The 27,117-nt window shown below is 38.4% G+C and overlaps 1 protein-coding gene and 1 long non-coding RNA gene across 2 annotated transcripts; one reads left to right on the forward strand and one right to left on the reverse strand.

The window, feature by feature from the left end:
• Positions 1-295: 295 nt before the first annotated feature.
• IRS2 (insulin receptor substrate 2) lies at positions 296-23,015 on the reverse strand. The gene is made up of 2 exons (XM_075200001.1): positions 19,267-23,015; positions 296-2,677 (listed from the first exon to the last, which is right to left on the reverse strand). Exons 1-2 carry the CDS (start codon positions 22,292-22,294, stop codon positions 2,673-2,675), a joined length of 3,033 nt encoding a protein of 1,010 aa, XP_075056102.1. The 5' UTR covers positions 22,295-23,015; the 3' UTR covers positions 296-2,672.
• An 83-nt stretch (positions 23,016-23,098) lies between these two features.
• On the forward strand, positions 23,099-25,329 carry LOC142141480 (uncharacterized). The gene is made up of 2 exons (XR_012688679.1): positions 23,099-23,227; positions 23,601-25,329. It is a non-coding gene; the product is annotated as an uncharacterized LOC142141480 (long non-coding RNA).
• Positions 25,330-27,117: the final 1,788 nt, after the last annotated feature.

Below are 27,117 nucleotides of genomic sequence, written 5' to 3' on the forward strand. Positions count from 1 at the left end.
GATGGCATTAGCCATTTACTGTAGAGTTATACGTCACAGTACCAAGTATTTCAAATTAGGAAAACATTTAAAAAAAAAAAAAAAATATGCCAGAATAACTTTCTCAAATCACAAATCCACAGAAAGAACACTCAAAACGGATTCCTATCATAAATAATGTATTTATTGCATATGGCTATTAAGACAGCATTCAAGATCAATAAAGACTAAATACAATGCACTATCCTAGTTTTATTTATTTTTGTCTCCAGCAGCATCACATTTATCAATATATATATAATATAAATATATATATATATATATATATATATATATATATATATATATATATATATATATATATATATTCTCATGAACATCGGAAGACACTGCAAGATAAGTTAAGTCTCTTGTCATACCACAAATGTAAGAAATATATTTAACATCTTAATATTCGGAACAATGTGTACCCCGTAAAGAAAGAGGAAAATACTGTTTGATAACTTTTAAGTTTACGATAGCAAAATATTTTAAAGTTAATTGGGCAAAAATGTACAAAGATTTAAATATACATTATGGTGTTTCTGCAAAACCTGTACATTTTGGTTGCATTCTGTAAACTAAATCTCAAATTTAAATATTGCATATACCTTATGTGAAATTTACAGAGCTGAGCTAGATTTTAGTATGTTTTGCCCAACTATAATAGTATGACTCTAAATCAATCTTACAGAGACATTTAGCCACTCATATAGGTTTATATTTTCAGTATAAATCAAATATTGATGTCAGCAGGTAACAACGTTCAGTGCCATTATGGATCTTACGTAGCAAATATTAATTATATTTCATTTGGAGACAGACAAAATACATCTTTACACCATATTTATATATAAAACTACACTATACTAACTTTCAATAAACAGACAAATTCTTTAGTGGCCTGAACATTGCCGTATGAAGCGATACTTTCTCCTGCCTACAACAATCAAACTATAAAAAGGAGCAATAGAAAAAGAGATATGAATTTACATTCATTTTTGTCTGGCAATACAATCCTTATTAGTAAGACTTTTGTTGTGTAAGCAGGAAGACATGGTGTTTTTTTTTTTCATTAAATACATTTGTAAAATCCATTGTTCGGAGCCATAAAATGATTTTGTCATTTAATAGTTGACCACCACCATCAAGCCTTGATAAAGTGTTAGCGCTCTGAAAAATCACATAGACATTCAGCGAAATTAAGAAATGAATCATTTACACAAAAACCCAAAAGGAAAGGAAAGTCATTGCGATAAAATGTGTATTATCTGTCTTTGTACCTTCTGAAAAATATGGGTTACAGCCCCCCCCCCTCCCCCAATAAAATATATCCCTTAAAAACAGAAAGGCAGTAAAAAAAATAAAAACAAAAAAAAGTTAAATTTTATATATATTATATATTTTCTAATATATATATATATATATTATCATGATGCAGCACTTTGCAAGAAGGGTTGTGTTAACAACACTGCATTTTCCAGTATATTGAAAAACAAAAACACATATACCACTATCTGAGTGTGCAGAGAATTGGTTTGTTTTTAAGGTCAATGATGCATTTCATATAGATATGTGGCATCTAGGAGACATTACTGCAGCGATTTGTTCAACCGGGAAGAACAATGTCAAATGGCTAGCCCATTAGTTTCAGTGTTGTAACAGCACATTACTTAGGATAAATACTCCATAAAGTGAAAACACATGGAATTTTTTTGGTTAAAAGCAATGCAGCTAAGTGTGTATGTGTTACAATCAATGATAAAATAAAAAAGTACTGTACCTAAAGTAACAAAGTAAAACCATGAGGAAGTTATTAGTGTCAATCGCATGTGTTTCAGCGCATGAAATCTCTTGTTGCTGAAAATGTACATACTGTTTGATTATCAGTGATATAAATCCCCATTCTCAGCCAGTTGCTAGTGTACATATAGTAATCAGCTAGACCAAACTACAGGGAGTCAAGTGAACCTCTATGTAACGTTGTAGTGCATGCGGACGGCTTATAGCAGAACTAGAGTAAAACATGTCCATTAGTCACATTTTTGGTCCACTTTTGGAAACACGAAAAGCAAGTGTGCACCAATGCATTATTGTAATAGTCACCATATCACTTAGTGCCATGGTGTGTCTGTTCTCCAAGCAAACTGTGTGGCCAGTTATTTTGATCCAACAAGCAGTCATGTCCTTCTACTGTATAATGACCCTGAACACTTTCTCCGGAAACTTCATTGCACAACCAAAATCAGGATCTTCTCTTAATTTATTATTTCTCTTTGTTTACTGAGGTAGGGCAAATGGTACACGTAAATTTACAATATGTCTGATGTTACTGTCTTAGCTGATAAGGCCCAGTTTACTGTCGAATAAATAAGGAAGATTGATGAAGGACTCCTCATTCAATGTGGACTTGAAAGTATATGGTAGGTTCTCAGGTTGTCCATGTGGAAAAGATAGAATGAATATAATGCCATCCAAGTACATTGAAGCAGGTCTCTCTGTCATGGTAACTCTCTGAAGTATGTCCACCACAGTATATACCTGAGCGGGAAAAATTCAAACCGCAATAAGCGGAAAGAGACTATAGCAGCATCTGGTCACAATGTCGGCCCATGGATTATTCTGTAATGTGTTGAGGTTTTGAGCCGGCGCCTTCACTCTGCAATGCATGAAAAACAAACACAGTTAGATGTGTAATGTTATTTTTGTTTATTTTTTTTCCAGAACAAAAAATGTACCTTTCAATAAATACATTTCCTTAATGCAATTACAGGTTATTTAGCTGTTGTGTGCAATTGTTATAGCAACCTAAAGTCAGCATTGGCAATCATTTGTCATGTTCCTATTTTCCTGCGCACATAAAGATATACTTTATGTGAGCTTCCATCTCTCCTCCGTTTATCTGTCAAAAACAGGAAGGAGGGATTATGGAATTACCTAGCAGCCACGTGTACAACTCTAAAACAACATGCTCAGTGGAGAACATATGTTGGTGATGACCCATAGTCCAAGAACAGGATATTCTAGCTTGCCTCAAGTTGAGGATTTTGTAAAATAAGGTTATGTCCTTTTAGCTTTACTGTTGGCTCTAGAAGAGGGGCTTAATGATACCTGTATCCCTCCCCCCCTCTAATACGGTGGAGAACATTGTATGCTGACAGGTATAACTGCACGTTGTCGCTGTCTCATCATCATCCCATTTCAGCGGGTTTGAATTTCACAGCAAGACAAACTATTAGTACTGTTGGTCTCGAAACCACTGCTATTGGGCAGATAGAATGTGAGGGTTGAGTTGGGAGTGTAGGCAGGAGCACATGACAAAAAACAAACAAACAAAAAAAACAACAAACTAGGACCTGTTTAATTTATAACAGCTACCCATTCTTGGAGGCCAAGGCAAGTAAAATAACTTCAGGGATCTATTCCAACTAATGCTGTTAATTTATGCACACCATCAACCGGAATCCAGGAAAAAAAAATATTATTCCAAGTTAAAAAAATATAGTGTAAAACACATAACTTGTGTAAGACGGGGGCTGTAAGGTATAGCATATGAGAAAAACAAAAAACAAAGCAGTAGGTTATGTATTGCAACTATTTACAGTTGTAAACCTAAGTTAAAGGTGAGGCAAGATATATATTCACTTCATAATCCTTCCTTCCTCTTCCCTTTCACTGTAAAATGCAAAAGGAACATGTTACACTGGTTTGTTCTGAAATCAAGTAAGCATGTAAATTACACTTGACTAGAATCGCTGAAAATATTTGTTTCCCTAAAGTGCTTTCCAGAAGTGTTTTTGAATTATTCACCTGTGATCACATTACAGCACGCAAAGCTAGGACATGCCTCACCTGCACCTCTCTCCATAGCTAATCCACTAAGAAACCATAATAGCAGAGGTACCCATTCATAAACATACTGTGACCACACATGATCAGCAAAGAATATATTGTGGTAAAGAGTTACTTATCAGATAGCAAACAGTCTATAAAATGCAAATTCAATACAAAAAAAAGTATCCATAATTATTTTTAACAGATAAAAATTTATGTATCTATATAGAGTTTATATATCAGTTGGATTATCCTCAGCTGCTGCGGACATATTTATGTATTATTTATGATGGATGTTTGGCTATATCTATAGTGGCGAAAGTTGTATACATCTCTGGTTTAAGAAAGATGCAAAGTGAACTTAATAAAATTAAAGAGTGTCAATGTAGGTACCCCCCACTCCTATCCCAAAAACAAACAAAAAGCACAACACCAACTTTATGAAAATTTTTTATCTTTTATGTACGTAGCTAAAGAAGAACATATTTCAAAGAAAATGATCAATGAGTTTGTAAGGCAATGTGCAAAAAAACAAACAAAAAAAAACCAAACAGAGCACAAGACAAATCCTACTTATTGTCTGCTTAACTAGCTTGCAATCAACAATGCCAGCAGAAACTGAAAGGGTTAAGGTGTTTCCCTGTGATCTGCCACAGGTCTGAACAGCTGCCTATTGCTATTGCTGTAGCCCATCTGTCACACATGAGGAAAATAGGGAAATTCCTGCTTCCTGCCTGAATTCTGCACTCACACAATAGGCAGAGATAAAGTTTTCCAAAGGAGTTTGCTCTTTGACTCCTGTTTACTTTACTATAAACCAGAATTAGATGTAATACAATACTATGTATTAAAATGGATGTGATGTTGACCTATTATGTCCTAAGTCAATAGTGCGTACATTTTTGCATCAATTCTATCTCTAATGACGTGGGAAAATCTCTAACCTCATCATTGGCGCAAGTCTTGGAACAGTCGATAACTGTAGCCTTTTCTTTGTGTACACAGGGAGATTCCCTTAAACATTGGCAAAGCAAAGGTTGAACTACCTACGCTGATGGAAATTATTCCATAAGGTAAATATTGCTTTAATACGTGTCCATAGATCCATTCCCTTTTAATGAAGACACCATACTAAGAAGAATCATGGCTATTATAAAACATACAGTAAATGACAACTATGCTTAGTAACGTCTATATAAATCAAAACAAAATAAGATGATATTTGTATTTACAATGTCTAAATGAAGGTAGATGTCTGGATTTCCACAAAAATAATTTTGCTATATTCCAAAACAATTTATAAAACAATCTATACACCAGTATTTTCCGAAATGATCACGTTTTACAACTGTGGATATGGAGTTGGTATAGTAGGAAAGAAAGCTACACGATAAAAAAATGTTTGCAATTTATTAAAAGACGTCCATCTGTGGAGTTTCATGTATGGGTTAAATGATAATCTTTGAACTAATTGTTTGCTGAATACTGTACACTTACCATTCCTGCAGCACCTTGGTGTTCAGAATGTAATTTAGTAACAGCTAGTATTCAATGGGAAACACAGTTTCCCTGTCAAATGAGAACACTTGACAGAGTTTAACTCCCTTTGGCACAGCCTAAGGGTTTCTTATAATAAACTCCAGGGGGTAAATTTTTTAAGCTGCGGGTTTGAAAAAGTGGAGATGTTGCCTATAGCAACCAATCAGATTCTAACTGTTATTTTGTAGAATTCACTAAATAAATAACTAGAATTTGAATCGTTGCTATAGGCAACATCTCCACTATTTCAAACCCGTAGCTTGATAAATTTACCCCAGGACTGTACTGGGATGTGCTGATATATTCATTTAAATATGGTGTAGAAATAAATGATAACAAAGGCAAATGTATTTTAATTGCTTTAATAATGTAGATTGTATAACATTTTAGGTATTTTGATTTACGTTAAGAAAAAAAAAAAAATTCCATGCTTCCACTTTGTTTTCATGTTCAATATTTGTATATTTGTTCTAGATGAGAAAAAACAAAATGTACTCCCACATCAGAGATGTACTTACTTTAAAAGTTTGTGTGGTTTTGTAGCAATTTATACTGAGAGAAATAAATATATGTGTGCAAAATACATTGTTCATTTTTAATGAACCTCTATATAATAAAGTCAATAAGTCATTATGACTTATTTTATAACATGGTACAAAGAGCAATGACTGTAACTTATCAAATATCAGCTTTTATCAGTATAGAGGAGTCTGAATAATGAAAGCTTATATCTGAATGGTCAATATAGGGTGCAGCCCAGGTAATATATATATATATATATATATATATATATATATATATTGCAAAAGATCCCCAAAGAGAACTGCTTATGGCATAAAGTGCTTATAGTCACTGAGAACTAAGCAATGTGGAGGGTGTGATGCCAAGGGTAATGTGCAGAAGAACATTTATAAATGATACTCACCCTACCCAGGGCACCTATCACAGGAATCATGAGACTGCCCTATGCAATAATTTTTCTTGTGGCTCCCTGGTTTGTCTCACAGACCAGGGGGCTGGTGACTATGCAGAGGGAGGGGGGAGGTGTGATTGTATGTGACCTCTCAGGCCAAAAAGAAGCCACAATCAGAGATTGTGGCTTCTTATCAGTCCTCCCACTCACAACCACCTCCAGTTATTTCAAAGTGGTGAAGAGATATCTCCCCTATCTATCTGGGAATGCAGCTTTAACATATTTTATGCATGGAGAGAAATCCTTGTGTGACATCTAATTGCCATGCATAATATCCCTTAAAAAACTTACTCTAGAATATAGCAGTTCCTATGCTTGGCACTGAAGAATTGACATTTTAGCTAAATAATGTCTGAGAGGGTTTTTTTTGTTTTAAACAAAAAAAAAACAGTAAAAAAAAAACGGAAATAAACACCCAAAACCAAACATTTCAACGGAGTATAAAAAGGAGGCTGTCCTTGGTTGGCTACTACAACATCCCAGCCCTTCACTGCGAGTTTAGCAATTAGCCTCCGGTTACATTACTATGCAAACACAATCTCTGTTTGACAGTCTAGCTTTGTGTCCGCCTCAAGGCTCTGACTGGAGAAGCTCATCAACAGCAGCAAGCAAAACATCATTTTTTTTAATCTTTGCAGGAAAAATGCTAATCGCTTCTCAATCAAGTGAAAACATTTAAACCTCAACTTAGAAAAGTATTGATGTTTATGGCAAGCTGTAACAATACAGCCATTTTAGAAATCTATTCTGGATTGCAAGTGCTGGCTGAGGCAATTGTTTGTAAGGGTTTCCCATTCGCAAATCTTGCTCCAGTGAGTTAGTAACTGTTATTCAATTCATGTTTTCTCTGTCAATGTACCAAAATAGTGAATATAATAAAATGCAATCTAGATATGGTTTTATGGTCATTTTCGCTAGTGACATTTTAGTCATATTAAAGCATTTTGAGCTTTTGGGTAAGTGATTTTTTTTTTTTTTCTGTTTATTTGAATGATGTGACAGCTATTTATCTAAATGTCATATGTTGGTCACTTATAGCTGCCACATATCTAGGGAAGTCTCACATAGTACTTCACCATTTTTTTATCAGTAAAAAACATTCCTGTTAGCAATGTTTTTTGTCTTCCTTTACCCTGTCACAATAAATTGTTATTTTTGTATTTTTGGTCGATAACTGAAACATAGAATTTCCATCCTCATAGAACTGCTTCATATGTATGGGAAGGATGAATGTCTCTTAAATGGAATTTTAAAATGAGGGGATTGACTTTTTGGGTAGAGTTCCATTTAGATACAATTTAATACTATTGTCGTTTATGTTGCAAAGCAATTTACTTGTGGCAGCCAAATGTAGTCATTCAAAACTGTACAAATTGAAGGTGTTTCCATGAATCATAAGCTTGGGAGCAGGTCCTTCTCGCCTCTATGTCCGTTTTACCCAGTTTGTTTATAACTGCGTTTGTCGTCAATTGTAAAGTGCTAGGATTTTGCTGACGCAATATAAATAAATGTTGATGATGATGGCGTTTGTTAGTGTGTTCCCCAATTGAACAGGCAATCAATAGGGTGTTGCATTAGTTCTAATACCTCCTCTAAATGGCTTTGACTGCTATGAACAGCTGTGATGCTCAAGGCTTGGATCCTCCTCTTGTGATTGTGACTACAACAATCATACAATCAGGTAACAGAAGGGGTCCCAGGGAGTAGGGGGGTACCTGCTGAAGCAGTAATCATGGGGAGCATTATTGAAATAGCGGGTGTTGTGGAAACGTGGACAACCTCTTTAATAAATATGAATGGAACTGCTATCATTGCAGAGCGCACCTTATTGTTTGCTTTTGGCACAAACAGTACATGTACCATGAGAAACGGCAGCATTTCATTTACTCAGCAAACATATGCAGAACGGATGTGAGTCTTACCCTGTAGTAACCCTGGAGCCAAGTGCCACTTGCCATTCTACAGATTTTAAAGTCTTGTATTCGATTTAAGACATAGCTAGCATGGAAAAACAACAAGTTATTGTAAAATAATGAAATGTAGAGGCACGCTCCTTTATCAAAGAGTCCAAGGAGTAAGCAATAGACATGAAACACGACAATTCAGGTATTTTCATATTGTGAGATATTGTGGCAGCAACAATCAGTATTGTGGCTATAGAGAACATAGTCTGTGGCTTTGTGAAGTCATACAAAAATGTGCTACTTTGCTTTTATGTGCGCCCTGTGATTTGCAGTTAACTTTCCCTGTTGATACTGGTGTCAGCCAGTTGCGCATTACACTAATGCCACCATCTCTGACCCTTTCCATTAAACCAAGCTGCTCAACAATGCCTAATCCATGTGTCATATAATCCCCCTTAATACTGTATAAACTCTGGGTGATGTTTGGACATTTTTTATTTAATTTAGCAAGAACATCTTGGCCTATTTCAAAGAACTTGTCGTGGGACAAAAATAAAACTATAACCCTAATCTACAAAGAAGATAAAAGTGAAACAATCTGAGCCAACTTGTGGCATGTCTTTATGTCACAGCCCTATTAGATAGAAATCGTAAACAAAAGTAAACATACTAATGCCCCATACTTATCATATAGAAGCACATCTATGGATACACCCCAAATTATAAGTGTGGGTATTTCAAACTCCATATCCGTTAAATACTTTGTTCTTCTCCTGCACGGTACTAATCTATGTACACTACCTTTTCAAAATATACGACTAGATATACGATTAAGCAGTCGGGATTTTCAAAGTACTTTTCTCAATTGTGTCTTCTTTAAAAAAAAATAAAAAAGAAAGGTTTACAAAATTGTTTACAACAAAGAGTATGTGCAATGGTGCTCTGGTCAATAATGAATTCCTTCTTGTTTTTCTAAACCTTTTGAACCTGCTCAACAAGATCACACATTCCAGCTTGCAAGCACATTACTACAGATATTCTGGAACTGCACTTTGACCGGCTTTAAATAAAAAAACAAGTGCAACAGTCAGGAAAATCTAACACAAGGTTGTGTACTCCCTTTACGTTGCCGCATGTTGATTATAGAAGATCATAGTACCATGACTGTAGCACAGAAGCAAATCTTCAAAAGTACCTTGCGCAAATAACTAATAGGTACGACTGTTAATCAAATGTACCTGCAAATCATGTTAAAATGCTCCCATAAAATTCCCAAAGGTTTGTGGTAGCTGAATGAAAGCGACAGCTCTCAATTCTTAAATCGGACTAAGCTCCTTCAAAACAAGTCCTGTACTGTCCCCTCCATCCTCTAATCTCACTTGCATTGTCACTATTGTCTCTATAAAAATCTGTGGCTGCCTTGTTGAAGAAATCTTTTCCTCTACTTTGTACTAGGCCTGGGAGGCAGATGGCATGCAATCATTAGCCTATTGTCAACAGCAGCGCTGGGGTAGATTACTAGTGTGCCTTGCTTGTCGTGGCAGGTGCAAGGCCCGGAGGCGGCCATCTGCTAAGAAAGGAAGTGTGTTCTCCTGTAAGATATGGATGGGACTTGCAGACAAATGTAAACAACAACACTGCATCTCTGCTGATTGGCTGAAATCTGTTATTTGCATGCAGCAAACCAATTCTCTCTGCAAATTATACGGAGCAGTAGAGGAAACTCCTAATGTCTGCAAGGCATCTCACCAAATATAATATGTAGACATAGTGAGAGTCAATGTGTGGCTGCAAGTTGGAGCATTTACTATTTCAATAAGTGCATAGTTTTCCTCTTTAGTCATCCAAACAGAATGAAGAAGACAAGAGGAATTGCAGATGATGCAAAAAAATCAACATGAAGTGATTCATAATGCAATAAATGATTGGAAAATGAAGCAAATTATGTCAATTCAGCTCTTGAAAGGCTGATAACAGACTAGTTTATTGTGGATATCTGTACAGCTGAAGGCAGTATGTCTTAAAATGTATATATAGTAATTGGCAGTATGTTGCCCTTTGCCCTGCTATGCCAACACAACATTCTAATAATCAACAATAGTCATTGATCCCGTTTACAAGTTATGACACAATGACCGGATAAAAAAAAAACCTGGCCTCAAGTGTACAAATTGTCAAGTTTGCTACAAGAAAATAATAAAATTGGATTGTAATTTAATGACCAATGCAATCTTTCTAGATGCACGATTTAAAAATGATGCCGTTCTGATCCTTAAAGCTTCTAAAGTCTGGCCAAGACGCACCAATTATCTCCAACCAATCAGCGCATTCAGAAATGTCTATACAACTGGGGCACAAATAAAGTCATTTGATAGCTTCAACTTGCCCACTCACAATAAGATTTTGGTTGGTCTATCTGACCTAACATTTTACCACCCATAGTAAATTGTGCACAGGTATTGTCCAACATGGTAAAGCAGACAGATTTACTCCACATTGCAATCTGGTTCTTGTGTACAATACCTAAGAAAGCAGATCAAAGCAACATGGCCACACATATATGTAGATAAAGTTCTCACTTATCTGCTTGGCTTGTTAAATGGTCATGCCAAACAGTCAAAAGATTAGTTTCCTGTTTCCTGTTTAAACTGTAAACTTTTACACTGCATATACTTGAATTTCACAGTATGACATTTGTAAATATAACTCACCTTCAGTGTCTCTGGGAATAAAAACACACTAACTTTTCATTCTCAGAGTCACTTTATTTTCTACAAAACTCATACAAGGTAATTAAGAGTTATATTAAATATTAAGAATTGCATAGTTGAAAGGTGGTAAATGTGTACATTGTTACAGAAAATACATATACTTGATTGTATACCAGCTAGCTACTGTAAATAAATAGACAGAGGGGAAATGCTGTGTGTTATTTTGTATTTATAGTATTGTGAGACTACATGATTCAAGTTTTTTTCTACTTAAGGGAGACAAACAGAAATGCCCTGCAACCTGCAGTTCCTAGATCTGCTCATGTATAATTACATGCATTGCAAACAAGTACCTTTGCTCTCCCAATAAAACAGATTAGCTCACTTCATTCTGACATCCACTGACCTTGAATACAATTTTGGCACTGTGCACATGCTGAGCTTCAACACACACTCTAATCCTGAACTCACAGGCAAAGCCTGGGGTCTTTTAAGGCCAGCATCCTTCCTTGTCTTTGTTAGAGCTGTTTATAATCATCAAGGACTACATTATGAATAGGTAGACATCAAATGTGGAGGTTCTGGGTACTGAATAGTGTTTTATTTAACCCAAAACTACACACGATAAAAAAAAAAAGGTAACTGCAGTGCTGCCATATACAACATAAATGTGTAATATAGTGACACAATTGTATCTATGCCCTTACCACATTTAACTATTCACTTATAACAATTATCCGCCCTCATTTCACCCTCTACCATACTGTCCCCATGGCATGTTCAACTTCTCTAAATCTCCCATTTTGCCTATGCCACACCTTACCTACTCTGCGACAGATATGATATACATCATTCTTGCCAACTTTCTAAAGTTGGCTTCCGGGAGCCTGCCGGGGGAGGCGGGCGTGAGGGGTGGCAGGGGCGCCAAATTATCATTTTAGACCTGCCCCCAAATGCCGCGATTCCCGGAGAATCGCTGCATTTTGGACCGAATTCTGCCCACTTCACTAGGAAGTGGACAGATTCGGGAGATTGCCATACTCTCCCTGGAGTCCGGGAAACTCACCGAAAATGCGGGAGTCTCCCGGACATTCCGGGAGAGTTAGCAAGTATGATACACATAGTGTGGCTTTATGTATATACTACACTGTGGGATATTGTATGGCTAATTATTCTAAGCAGACGCGGGCTGGGAGAGGCGTGGCCGGGGGGCACACAGGCGGCCGCATCTCATGAAAAGGGATGCGGCTGCGTCATTGATGACGCGCCCGCATCCCTTGTCATGTGATGCGGCCGCCTGTGCGCCGCATCACAGGCGCGGCCGCATCTGATGTCATCAGATGCGGCCGCGGGGGAAAGAATTGTATTTTGCAGCCGGGGGTCGGCCTACCCCCCGGCCCTAATAGAGGCCTGACCGAGCGGCCCGGGGGGGCGATGCCCACCTGCCCCCCGGGCCAGCCCGCCACTGATTCTAAGCATATCTTAAGCTGTATTGCATGTGCATCAGAAACACTGTGACTGCCAAAGAGGTGACACACAATCACATAGTACATTAATATAAAGCACCAAAAATATTCTACAGGACTACGTAGAAAGTACAGCGTGACATACAGATAAATTATGCATATATGCAAAATGATACAAGACCGGTGTGATGTGAGGAGTTCACGGTTTTAGACGAACCAATTTTTCTAGCAGTAGAGCTTCCAATATTTTCAGCTATATTACTACCTTCTAACTACTCTTTGAAGTCTTTTTTTTTTTGTACATATCACCTCTTGTTGAAATGTTGTTCGTGTTAGGGCCAGCCTGCATTCCTTATAAGTAAGTTTACAGCATCTGTTTGTCAAATGCTAGAGGAAAGTTATGAATCATAAATTCCAATTTCAAGTTCTCATGGTTGGGAAAATAGATCAGCAGAGTATCATTTGTGTATAGTTCTGCATTTTTAGAAACCGTAAAATGATATAAACATGCATTGCATTTCTGGGAAAATAAGCATATTTGTTTGCTGAAAGAATATAGAAGCAAGTAAATCGGGCTAATAGCCAAGGCAATAATTGAAATCCTAACAAAGGCATATTTTCTGAAAATGGAAACATTTGATAGTATATTAGGTTAAATGTATACTCTTCAGTTCAGAATTTATTACACCAGAACACATATTTGGAAGGGAAGTTGTTTTTTTGTCATGGGGTGAAATTACAGAGTCAGAGTCTGAGTCTAATTTGGAACAGTTTATATTAAAGCCTAAAATGTCCTTACGTTCCTTTGTATTGCTGGAAATATTAATTCAAAAATCTGATCACACACACTAGTGAGCTTAAGCATATCCTTTGTTAGTGACTGCGGACACATATCAAATATCTCAACTTTCTATATGTTGTTTATACATATAGAACAAGGGACTGTAAGCTTGCCTTGTTATCTGGAAAGTAATCAGAGGCAATCAAAGGAAGCACTTCCTCTGCCTTCAGCAACAACTGCTATAGGTTTATTTTAGAACACACAATCCATTCAGAATTATTCTGCCTCAATTTATTTCCAACTCTTCCATGAAACCATTAACATAGAAATCTTTTTAACACTTTGGAAACAGTTTTTAGAAGAGGATCTATACTAGGCATGTAATAAAGAACGTCATGCACATGTTTATTTTTAAAATTAACTCTATCTACACTCAACAGAACAGCCTGGACCCAAGCCGGATGTTTATTACCCAGCTTTTTATATTTACATGTGTTTTGTTAATTTTATTTATTTAGTTAAATACTACTAAGCTTTTTTATATATGTGTTCCTACGTTTGTTTTTAGGAATGTGTTTTAAAAGGGGTGTTTGTTTGTTTTTAGGAATGTAAAGAATTATGGGCCATTGTGAAAAATATCTAAAGACGCAATTCCCTTGTACACATCTGGTGCTTGACTTCTCCTATGAGGTATTCACTATGTGGACAAGACTGCAAACCTCAATAACTCTGATGGTGCCAACCATGGAACGTGCAGACTGTTCGTGAATTATTTCCATATTTTACAATTGAAACAACTTTGATAGATGCTATTGTAAATCGCGTTCCTTAACCGGAATTATTTCAGACAACATTAATTCACTAAGAAGGTCAATGGACAAACAGGAGCAGAATGTTGTATGAGAAGTGAAAGAGAAGACAAATATTTTGTGGGACTCTAGCAGGAGAGCAGACACACCAGAATCATCCTGTTGTGACAGGAGAGCACAAGCTAAACCAGAATGGGTAAGTTATCTTTACTGGTAAATAACTGATGCACTTAACTTGTGTAAGAGTGATCATATCTGAAAGTCACATGTTCTCCTTGTCTTGAAAGACTGACTTGCATTTGTACCAAGTGCTTTTCAATGCCTGATGTAAGTGACAGGTTAGACTAGCAAATCCTTCGCTCTATAGTAACACTTCAAGCAGATTTCCACAACTCTGCAGCTACACATAGAAAAAAAACCCACAATAAAAATAAATTTATATAAAATGACAAAACCAGGACTTGAAAACTAAAATTAATTTAGTCAAATTGATGCATTTAATTGCAGTAGCATAATGTTTCTGCTGATGGGTAGTAATGATGATTTAGACGCGTCCCAAATGATTGGAAGACAAATCACATTGGCGTTGGGAAGCCAATGAACTTTAGCTGTATTATTTACTAGAGAGAGCTATGTGAAATCTTTGATCATATTAAATGACTAAAGGACTGAATGTGCCATGATATGAGCTGGACACACACATGGCTGTCGTTATACGTGCCTCTATCACCGAATAGCAGAATCCACTTTTAATAGGACTGCATGTGTGCATGACCAAATTGGACCGTTCCAGTGATTCAGCATTGAAGCCGAGAGTCCAGAAACACATCTTGCTGTGGTCAGCAGATGAATGCACAGATAGTAGTCATCTGCCGAAAATTATCCAATTGATTTTAACCTGATTTTTCACATGCCTGACGATTGTTATTTGAAATACATTAACAAATACAAACAGTTTATGTGATCTGTTAGCAGCAATTGAAATTACTTGTGTTCCATCATTTAATCAATAACAGTTCCGTTACTTGGTTAACACGTTGGGGCTGATTCAGAGTGGGGGACACACCAGTTTGCATAGCATACCTTGCATGATATAGCCGTGTGCATGCCCAGTAAGATGGCGCACGCATATGCTCCTATGCAGACTTACATATTTCTCGCACTTATACTTTCCAGCAACTGGAGAAGCAGGACACAAGAGGGAATGTGTGTGCAAAAACAGGCAGAGTACAGCAATGGTGAGTTCAGTAAAGTAAGCACAGATGATGAACTATTGTATAGCAGGTGTATATGCTGCTGATGCAGAGGAAGGCTCATGCGGCTCTGCCTATGGGTGGAAATAGGCTTGTTTTCTTTACTTTACTTTAAAAGAGTAAGTTACTCCCGTATTGCGTCCAGCTCTGTATCAGCCACATTAAGCATTGGTGATACAGTGTCTGGGCCTAGCAGCAAGGTAAAAAAGTGCCAAAGTAATCCCACACGTCAGCAATTTATTAATTTTCATTTTACATCCCCTTACTGCAGTTAGTAATGTTGCCCAGTGTAAAACGTGCACTCAATTTAATTGTGTATTTTTGTATACAATACAAGGTTTCCGCTGGAACTAAAAATTCTGACTAACTGAAAACAGCCTGAAATCTATAACAGATGGAATGGAAATATCTATACAATATATATATATATATATATATATATATATATATATATATATATATATATATATCTCGTGTAGTAACTGCAGATATTCACTTTGCAGTCTCACACAGTGCCTGCATTTACTGTTCTTTTTTTTTCTTTATCCCAAGCTTTCTCTAAACTCCAAGCATAGAGCCATGAATGTGACGTGGCCATGTCTAAAGAATGCACTGCCTGGATTTAGTCTCAATAGAAAGGTGCTATATAAGGGAATGTTGTTGTCCTCGCCTGTTTCACATCCTATCAAGATACCAATCTCACTCAGAGCGCCTAGATAGTCAAGTATGCTGGGTTATGTGGGCTAGTGCAAAATGTTACAGTACAGTACAAGGTCTCAAATGAATCTTATGTTAGGCTACCATGCAATTAACCAAGTCAATTATAGTGACATATCTTGGAATGTATAAAGCAGTTTCAGTGTAATAGGCTGTCATGTATTTTAAGGCTTTGATTTGTGCTGTTAAGAGTATCCCATAAACATATACATAACGTTGCTGAATTTGGTGGTCTATATACCCCACAGGTCACCAAGTGAATAATTGAATGGTTTGTTATAGAGTGCATCATTTTTTTCTTAGGCCCATTATTGAAGAAGAGACAAATGCAGAGAAATGGTTATTTATATTATATTCCCTTTAAGTTTGATTGTACTGGGACAATTGTTCATCCCGAATAACAATGTTCTCCGGTGTTTAACTTGGGACTGGTCTTTACTATATAGTCATGGGGGATATTTATAAAAAATTGAGCACATTTTTTTACATAATTGTGATATAATTAAAATGACACTGCATTTTTAAAGCAGCAATGCCACAAAGAAAATATTTTATTTTTATTTTACTTAGCGAGTTAAGTACCTTTTATACATGCATCAACAGTCATTTTTCTCAGATATCCTCGGACAAATTATTATCTACTTTTTATAAGCCCTCTGATTGGTGTACAAAAATGACTGCCAGACAAAGTCACAGCTCTTAAAATATGATGGCAGAGAAGGAGGATGTCACAATTCAAACAGAGCTCAGAGGGGCATTCCAAAGCCTCTCTGCTCACTACCTCATGCGGCACATGACTGTGGTTACCATGTCTGTGCAGAATCAGCATGCAGAGGAAAAAATACAAGGGAAAATTGTATAAACTAACATTCTTATTATAGACTGCCACAGTGATTTATATTAACAAATAAAACACACCTGTTTTTTTTCATGGATTTGCTGCTTTAGAATGATCCCTAACTTAAAAATGCTTTAACACCTGATGAAAGGTAGTAATCTAATGCAGCCCCATCTCCCAGAGATTTGAGATGCCTTTGATGCACCAAATCTCATAATAAGAACAGGAAAGATCACATATAAGACAGACTCAAGAGCATTGAGTCAGCTTTTCAATAGTGCTTTACTAAAGAACTATAGAGGGCTTGTAGTGCACTTGTTTTCCCTGAATGAACAGACTGTTGTGTGGTCTGCTGCGTAGCTTCAGATATCAGAGAGAGGTAACAGTGGATCAGGGTGGAGGGATGTTATTTTAAGTATAGGTTTCAAATGAACTGGACAATTATTTTAATGATAAAATGTTAGCACCATATGTATTTTGATTAATCAGGGCCAAAAAACAAAACATTGTAGAAATGATAAAAATACATGGGCCATGTTCTCTAGAATCGATCCATATTGATGTTGTTGCAAGCCTGAGACTTGCTCTGTTCCCTTTATTTACTACACCTCAGATCAGGCATGCAGGTCCCTATGGAAAAGTAGTATGCAATTTACAAGAGTCTTTTTCAAAGCAAAACAATAATGAGCTCCTCCCCATCCAATGCTAATCTCTGACAAGATGCTCTTCAATGGCTGAACAGGGAAAGTATAACTACTACCAGCATCGCTTATACAAGTACATCAAAAATACCAATTTTTCTGCAGCAGAACGAGCACATTCATAAAACCTTTTAAACAAAGTAATAATAAACAATGTCAGAATTACATTGTAATTGTAGAAGACGGGACTAAAGAGCTGTTTACACTTTCCCCTCAATAACTGTAGACGTGATGCGCAATCAGAGTGGAAATATTTTGCTTATTTAACCTTCCCCTTACAAAAGAGGATTACATGGCACTTCCGGAGGTTATGTACATGGTTTCAGACACATGAAATTCATTATGTGCAACAAGGATTTATAAAAAATAAAATAATCTGATTGTGATGCAACTGCACATATTAGTTAAAAGGAACAAGGAACTGCAATAATTATTGTATACATCATTTATGCTACATCTTGCATAGAGAATACTTTTTTTTTGTTAAAGAAAAACCTCCCTCTGTTTACAACAGCCAAGGCTTTCCAACTGATCTACGATTATAAGGTGGATACAACTGGCATAGACTGTATTTACCAGTATATTATCTCTCTCTCTCTCTCTCTATATATATATATATATATATATATATATATATATATATATATATATATATATATATATATATATATATATATATATTTATTTTTTATTTAAAATATATATATATTATTTTTGCAAAAATAGCTCAAATTAAAATGTGGAGGAAGATTGAAATAGTAGTAGAAGTAGTATATTAAAGTAATTAAGGTAACAAAACCAAAGTAGTTTTTTCTAATTAGTCAATTTACATATCAAAGTACAAGGGACAATCACAAAAAGCCATAGGAAGACTGAAATAAACAATTTCTCTATGTGGTGTGGCAAGATCACTGATGAAAGAAGTGAGTGACCTCTTTATACCTCTGTCAGTGACAGACAGAGAATAGGGGTGAAAGTTTTGTGTCCACTGCAGGTTAAAAGGTTACAAGACTGCATGGCTTTGATGTCTTTGTAAATAGAGAAATAGTTGCTTACTAATGTTTGAATGAAAAAAATAAGATTAAAAGTAATAAGTACTGTTTTATTTTGTGAATACTAGAAGACAGATAAACAACTCTCATACCCAGAAATTAAAATACCACGGAAGTAAATTCCAATGCGGATTTGCCTGTTAAACACTAGATAAAGTTTTTTGAAGTACATGCACTTTTAAGGAAGTTCCTGAAGTTCTAAAACCATGTTAATCACTTCTCACATTCAAGATCATATCACTTAAAACTGTATTGCTCAATTCTATAGGATAGTCAATGGCCATAATTAGAAACAAGTTACATCTGCATATACTATGAGGCATCATGATATATTAAACCAATTGATAAATAAACTCCCATGGTAATATTAGATAATTTGCAGGAGTTGAAAAAGGGGGATTGCTGTAGAGGAAAATAGATTTTAGCCCAAATATGTGTTTATTTGTACACAGTACTCTGGTATATGCATTAATCATATACCTAAAAAGGATAAATACTAATTAACGGAGTATCTACATTTGCTAAAGTTATAAGTAAAGTCATTTTACTGTACATGTAAAAAGCATGTGTCAGATCTTGTGCTGCTTCATTTATCAAATGTGCTTGAATGGGATATGATTCTGACTAATTTGTTGGGGATTGTGTTATTGCAAAACAGGCAGTTTCTCACCTCTGACAGTGGTGGCACCCTTCATCCTATGTCCCAGGAACTCAATGCTTGGATAAGATCCAATATCCATACTGGCAAGTCCTAGAGCAGGCAAGTGCCCCCTGGAAGAGGCTTGTGTTAGCAGCAACAGGTTTCGCTCTTCAGGTGACAACTCAATGGCAATGTAGTTAAGTCCATTTTGGAACCCAGCTGAGGTTTCCCTACACATGGGACTGCCACACTCACCAGCCTCCAAAGTCTCTCCAGGCCGCAGAGACACATTCTCCACTGAGGCTGAGCTATGTCTCTTGGGACTATGTGCAAAGGAAGGAGATACAGGAGTCACTTGTGTAGTGGATGAAAAAGTCTCAGAACTGTGGCGACGACGTCCCCCTTGTGGATCTGCACGGATGAGCTTAGCACCTCTGTTTGGATCCGGGAGAGGACTATGTAGGTTAAATTCCTCATTCATGTGGTCCATGAGCAAGCTGAGGCACTGCACACCAGAAATTGTACTGTCTATAGGTAATGTTTCATTTTTTGGTGGAGATGACACAGGAGTTGATGGTTGTGGTACGGTTTTCCTTGGGCTCATTTCTGTGTAGTCTGAATTTGGACATAAGTTCGGGGAGACTTTCGGTTTTGGAGAGGGAGGTCCAAATTCCAGGTTCATGTAGTCTGAAATTGGTGAGCGCTGAGGCTCAGATCCAGAAGATGAGGAAGTTGAACTGCCTTCAGAAACTGAAAGAGCAGGTGGAGTAGGCAAAAGCAAGGAATCCTGTGATCTTGTCTCACCAAAACATATGTGAATATATTCCCCACCAGGTGGGCTTGGTGGTTCTGGAGGATGCTCACTCATGCTAGGTAGAGTCCGTAGTGCAAGGCGGGATGGTCGAGTCGCCCGACCATGTGGTGAAGAGGAAGCAGGAGACCTCATCATTACATAGGGTTCAGCGTCTGCTGGGCTAATAGGTTGAGGTGCCATTGTGTGATTCTGGCAGCAACAGTTATTTTTAGGTTGCATGAAGAAATAGTCAGGGGGGGTAAAGGATAGCGGCTCTGCAGGGGAAAGTCTATGATGGACTGGTACTAGCCGTGCTTTTGGACCACACCACATCTGCATATAACCATCTGGTGAATCTTCCCGACATCCTCCAGTGGACTCAGTGCAGCAGGTACGTGGCTGTAGAATTTGTTGGGGGGCAGATACGCTTGCTGGGCTCATAGGAACATAATCTGTGGAAGAGGAAATGGAAGCTGTCCCATGAGTCATGGGCATGTATCCATCATCCTCCCGATGCCCAATCTCCACATCTGCATAGTCTTCTGGATAGAAATGGCATGTTTTGGGAGATGAAGACAGAAGACCAGGACTTCCTTTATATGTGGCACGAATCAGAGTAGCCTCATCGAGGGAAGCAGAGGACAGCTGAGGAGTTGTAATTTTCTGTCTTCCTGGGGTAGTTAAGGAGTATGTTCTCTTCCTGGGACACTTCTCTATTCCTGAGCATTCCAATCGACGGCCAAGGCATAGACAGCCACCTGGAAAAGGTCTATCCATGGACATGTACCCATTCATTTCTCCTGTATGAGGGGGAGTGCCAGAAACAGAATCTGGAGTGCCACTTCGGCAACTTAAATATGCTCGTGCCAGTTCTCCTGGGCTTGAACTATATTCATCCAAGGATATAAAACCAGGGTCACTTGGCGACCCAGTTGCTGAAGCACTGCAACTAGAAGGACGTGGTGGAATCAGAGGGTCAGAGGCAGAGCCATGACTACTGCTACCTGAAGATAAGCTAATTGGACTTGCAGCTGATGGTGGAGACCGAGGAACTGGCATGGACATAGACCTGCTATGTTGAAGGGGACCAGGAGCTGGAAACAGCTTTCCATTACGACCACCCAAACTCAATGTATGGGAACGACTTAGTGGTGCCCGTAGAATACTAGGACTTAAGGGACTGCTTAAGACTAGTCTGCTGCTTAAATTGTCTCCTTCACTAGCGGTGCGGAGTCGTGAAGATTGATTCATGGGAACACTGGCAGAGGAAGAAGAGGGAGGACAGTCTGAACGAGTTTTCCTGGCCAGCCCTGTCTGGCTTGGTGGCAGCTGACTGTGATGCCGTCTGCCAGGGACAGTGATGGGGTTTGAACTAGAAGACTGGCTTTTACTCCGGGGCCTAAATTCAGCCAACTCCTTCATGGCTTTCATAGCCTCTAAAATAGTCTCATGAATGCTCTGGGCTACAACACTATCATCAACCTGCATCCAAATCTCCCCTGGTCCAGTGGAAGCTGAGCGACCAACCTCTACAAAAAAGTAGTTGTCAGAGTGACCGCAGCGGCGGATATTCATTAACTGGAGGGTCACTGATGGAGTTTCGCTATTCAGACGCACAAAACTGATGCTTCGTGCAGACAAGCACAACCGATGCACACCAATCATACTTTTAATCTGGCCCAAACCCTTGGGTTTCAAGTTTACTTGCCAAACCTCTCTGTAGGCTGCGTTTGCAGGAGTTATTAGTCCATAAATTGGGTCCTCGGTCAAAGCCAGGTGATTGCTGCAGTTAGTGCTGCAGCTGGAAGTTCCTGAACAGCAGCAGCCTCCTGTACCTGCACATCCATTTCTCTCTTTTTCTCCTCTGCCAGTACTAAGCAGCTCTGTGAGCGCCCGGTACCAGCTTTCCTGCTCCTGCTCACTCTCTGCTGCCACTGCAAAATACTCATCCCGAGTGTAAAGGGCAATCAGGTATTTGTTTTTAGCATCTGCTCGTTTGTTAATGTTAAGGCAGCTGTCCAGAGAAATCACTCTTTTGGCTGCTGCAGACTTGCTCCTCCACTTCTTTTCACTCTCATAATACTCAAGTCTGGCAGCAGGGCAGCCCTCCCCAGGCTCTTTTAGCACAAAAAATCGTTTGTGGCCATGCTTCTGTTTGCGTAAATAGCCACATTTTTTTACACTGCTGCTGTTGTTGTTGTTGTTGTGGTTCAGATTAGAGCTAGCAGGAAGAACGCACTGCCCTGGCGTGGGAGGACTGGCCATCCTCTTCTAAACAGGTAAACTGCTGACCCAACCTCTGCTTGGGTAGACTTGCAGGGATGACAGATAATGTATTTGTAGTTTTCCACCTTCAAATAAAAAAAGAAAAAGAAAAAAGACGAAGACTTGGGTAAGGTGTAGTGGCAACTCCTGTATGTCTTTATTGATCCTCCTTTCTATGCAGGTAGTAACAGCAATTCAATGTAATAATAATATAAAATATATAAGTTGTGATTTTGTTTTTTTTCTTGCAGTGCTTCTTATCCTCCTGGACAGGACAGTGCTTCAGTACAGTAATATTTAAAATGCCCTGATGCTGCTGCTGTAAATATGACCGGTCCAGTACATAACAGTTCTCTCAATGAAGAAATAGTAATCATATGTAGAGTACTGAGCAGTTTCCACTAGATGCAGCTACGCAGAATACAAGTGACAGACCTTTAAAATGCTCCCTCTTGGCAAACAGGGCGAGTAATCATCTCCATGAAAAACATCTTGTAAGTCCCCGGTGTTGTCAAGCGGTGTTTACTCCTCATAGCAGTGTAGTGCAGCAGTGAAATGAAAATAAATAGGTGGCAAGTCTGTGCTGTCTAGCCATGCCCCGGTGTGCATCAGCTGCGCTTGCCAGGCATGAGGTTGGTCACTGCAGACGTAGAGCTCTCCTTCCGTCGGTCACCGTTTAACAGTAAATAGCACATATCATCGAGTGACTGAACTAAAGAAGCAAAACAACATGTGACGTACCAAGTTACCGACAGCTAAAAAAAAAAAAACCACACATACACAGGCAAGAGGCGGGGAGGAGGCGGTGTTTGTGGCTGGGGGTGAGACTGTCTATCAACCTGCGTTTCACATAGGGATTGATTACCACAAGGAAGAGGATGCTGGCGTGTGCACCATATATGAGAGAAAGAGGCAGGGCTGCAAGCGCAGACGGTATCTTCTAAAGCCATATCCCTCCCCCCAGTCTACCTTCAGCCCCTGATCTCCTCCTACCCACCCCCACCCTGGCAAGACAGGCTGAGCTGTCAAGGTCCAACGCATGAACATGACTAGGGGGTCTCTGGTTCTTCCCCTGTTCTTCTTACTCACCCAGCCCTAATAAAGACTACAATTGTAGATTATATTTAAAAAGTGTCCTAGAGCCTGTGCATGTTAGTGATTCATTAGAGAAGCTGTGATGACGCCGATACTGAGTGCAGCTGCCCTTGAGAAAGTAGGACGTTATAGGGAAGAGGTGTCACAGTGTGGGACAGTCCTCAAATGTAATTTCTTTATAATGATGACTAACATTTTTTTTTTTTTTTAGGCATTGTGGATCTCAAAGTGACCTCACTGCACTTGTCCCGGAATGTGACACTGGTTTACTTTGTACGCAAGGTCTCCCCTTTTAACCCTTGCGCTGACACTGCTTAGGAATGTTTTGCAGATGCAATGAAATGCTCTTTAGTAGATGAGACATTTTTGGAAAGAAAACACTACGGGGCTGTAAAGGGTGGAGAAAGCTCAGGCGAATCAGCTATGGGGGGAGTGTGAGCTGTCTGCGCCCTGACGTTATGAAGGTATGTGTTTGCCTATAATAAATGTTCTAGGCATCCTCCGCTTTCTGCAGTGATTCATGTTTATACTGCAAAATAGTACTCCTAGGGAGTGTGAATGGTTAAAGTTCTGGTAGTGCTGATGACTCCCCCTCCTCCACCATCACAAAAAATAAGGAGAGAGGTAAAAGGAGGCTGCGCTGCAGCTCCTCATTAATCAGTGCTTGTTTTGTATTATCATGTGGCTTCTCTTACTTAAAAAATACCACCCAGAGAGTAAAAGCGCTGCTGATATATTTCATCACTCAGCTGTTTCATGTATGCATGTACACGTCCTTGTAGTATCCACCATTCTGTGCACAGGCTTTCTGAGCATTTGTAGAGCTGAACATTACTAAACCAGTGATATAAGTGATGCATTCAGTTACCTGAAATCCTTCCATTTTCTGATATTCATAGAGGTTGAGACTTATGGTAAACTGTTTTGTTTTTTTTACAGCTACAAGAATTTTAAATGTCATGAGAAAACGTTTAGAATTTCAGCCTCTAAACAAATGTAGACGGGAGGTTCCCTTCTTGTTTACTAGGATCAAAATGAGTCATCCTTCTCCCAGCAGATCTCTAGTACTACGGCTGCACATTGCAGTGCTGAGAACACAGTCTTTAACCCTTTATATGGAAAAGGCTAAGATCTGCCAGCTAAACGAATTCGAACTTTATAGTTTGTGCAAAGATTTATATAATTGAAAATGTGGTTTAATTTAAGCATGTCATATTGTCTGTTTGTCATTGGTATCAAGTAATAGGTGGATATGACATATGCACCCCCCGCAATTACGTGTACAGCGCTGTCTCCTATGAATAGGTACACTTATTATCACCGTGTTTCTTACGCGCTGTTGTTATGACACATGTATTTATGCTCCCTGTGTTTTATTCTTGCAGGGAGTCCTATTGAAGTCATCTGTTTTGAATGATCGTAGTTTCCATAGTGCATCAATGGGGCGGGATTTGCTTTCATCGGCCACACAAGGCAAACAATCACAACGCTCCCTGTGCGATGGCTCAGGAAAGCACCAGCCCTAATCATCAAAACAAGCAGACCTGTTTTATGCTAAGCGTAGGATAGAATATCACCCTTTCTCTCCACCCCCTTAAAAAGACCACATACAAAACAGTGGGCTGGAAAGAATTCCTAACCGCTCCATATATGGCAACAGTCACACATGTCTCCATCATAGATTGAAAATCTTAGGCTTTATGAATGTATTTTGTTTACAGCCTGCGACAGAACTATCCCTAAGAGCTTACAGTCAAATTTTATTACCAGGGAATGCGCCACATATGATCATTTAAACTGCTGACATGAACATGCTTTCATCTTAACATTAAGCTTTAGATGAAAGTGAGAATTGTTAGGGAATTTCCTTTTCACGGTGTGTTTTTATAGCTTCTGTTAGTAAAGTTTATCTCTATAAAACGTCTTTGAGTCCAGATTCATCCAGAGTTCCATATTTTTCATGAACAGTTTTATACTTTGATGTGCAAGCTTTGACAGGTGTTACTATACTAAAATACACAACATTCCCATTATTATGGATTTTCTCAGAACTTAGAGACATCATCCTGGCATCTTAACTGCTGATCAGCACAATGTTCCAGCATTTTGCTGTGACCTGCAGATTATACCCATGAGGACAGCAGATGCATGCAGGGTCAATCATCCCTATGCTTACAGCATTTTAAAAGCAGCTTGTGCATCCTACGTTCCGCTCAGCAAGGTGTTTTAGGTGACAGGTGCACATTCTCTCAAATCGGTGATCTAAGTAAAATGAATCGCATCAATTATCTTGCTACAATGGCACCTGTCAGTGGGTGGGATATATTAGGCAGCAGGTGAATATTTATTTCTTGTAAGTGATGTGTTGGAAGCTGGAAAAAATTGCCAAGCCTAAGGATCTGAGCAACTTTGACATGGGTTACATTTTCATGGCTAGCCGACTGGGTCAGATAGTCTCCAAAACTGCAGGACTGAGGGATGTTCTCCATATGCAGTGGATAGTACCTACCAGAAGTGGTTCAAGAAAAAACAACCAGTGAACTAGCGTAGGGGTAATTGACGCCCACCTCACAACTTATAAGACTAAAAAGATCTTCTGCTAACGTCTTGGTGCCAGATACTACAGGACAACTTCAGAGGTCTAGTGGAGTCCATGCCTTGATGGGTCAGAGCTGTTTTCCTGGCATGAGGGGAGATCTACACAATATTAGGCAGGTGATTTAAATGTGGCTGATTGTTGTAAATGAAGGTAATTTAGTACTTGAGGGTTATTTTAAAGTCTACTTTAACATACACATCTAGGGATGTGGGACAGACTTTCACCTAAATATGGCAACATGTAGTAAGCAATTTCTGATTTGTTTTCCCCGGGGGGAGGGGTAAAACATAGCTATTCTGCGCTATTCTGATATGAAAGAATATGCAGTAAAGGTCATCTTAAGTCTTTGTACCAGCATATCAATATATATTTTCTGGTTAATTCAACACTTAGGGGTCTATTTATTAAGATCGCAGTGATGCATGATGAAACACCTGCTGTAATTTACCGTGTCGGGGCTGCTCTAGGAGGTCTGTCAAAGTCCCCCTTCCTCCACAAACTCTTTTTACTATTTACCAGCAGACTAATGCTGCTGGTGAATGAAAGAAGTGTTATGCGTGAGGTTTCAGCTCGTTCCAAATAAAAATGACATGTAACGCCATAGTGAGTTGTTTTTTCACAACTAAATAAACTGGATACATTCACAGTGCCTATATTGCGTTAGGCAGCGCTAAATGGGTTATGGCAGGAGATATATATAATTTTTCTGGTTGAACTCTTCATAAATGATGCAATTTACAGAGAAAACTGCTTTTTATTTGTTTTTATGACTGATCACTCCTCAGTACATAAACCCCTAAACATGGCATTGCTCCACTCTTGTTATAGTTGTAGCCTGTTATTATGTCATGGTATACTAGTGTCTAATTATACTGAGAAAGAAGATGCTTAGGGGGGTATTCAATTGTCAGCAATTATTTTTTTTTCCCCCGCAGCATAAAAAAAAAAAAAAAATCTCCTGCGGGTTTTTGACGGCAATAGTGACCGTTTTGAGTTAGCTCAGCGGGAAAACTCGTGCAATTCAATTGAAAAAGAGGGAACGCTGCCCCCGCGCGTTAAAAATTGTGTTTTGCAAGATTTTAGGGGAGTGAAGGGGAGTTTTAACGCGGTCATGTATAACACAAAAGGA

The sequence above is a fragment of the Mixophyes fleayi genome, chromosome 2, assembly GCF_038048845.1.
Source record: "Mixophyes fleayi isolate aMixFle1 chromosome 2, aMixFle1.hap1, whole genome shotgun sequence".
In the NCBI taxonomy this organism is placed as follows: Eukaryota; Metazoa; Chordata; class Amphibia; order Anura; family Limnodynastidae; genus Mixophyes; species Mixophyes fleayi.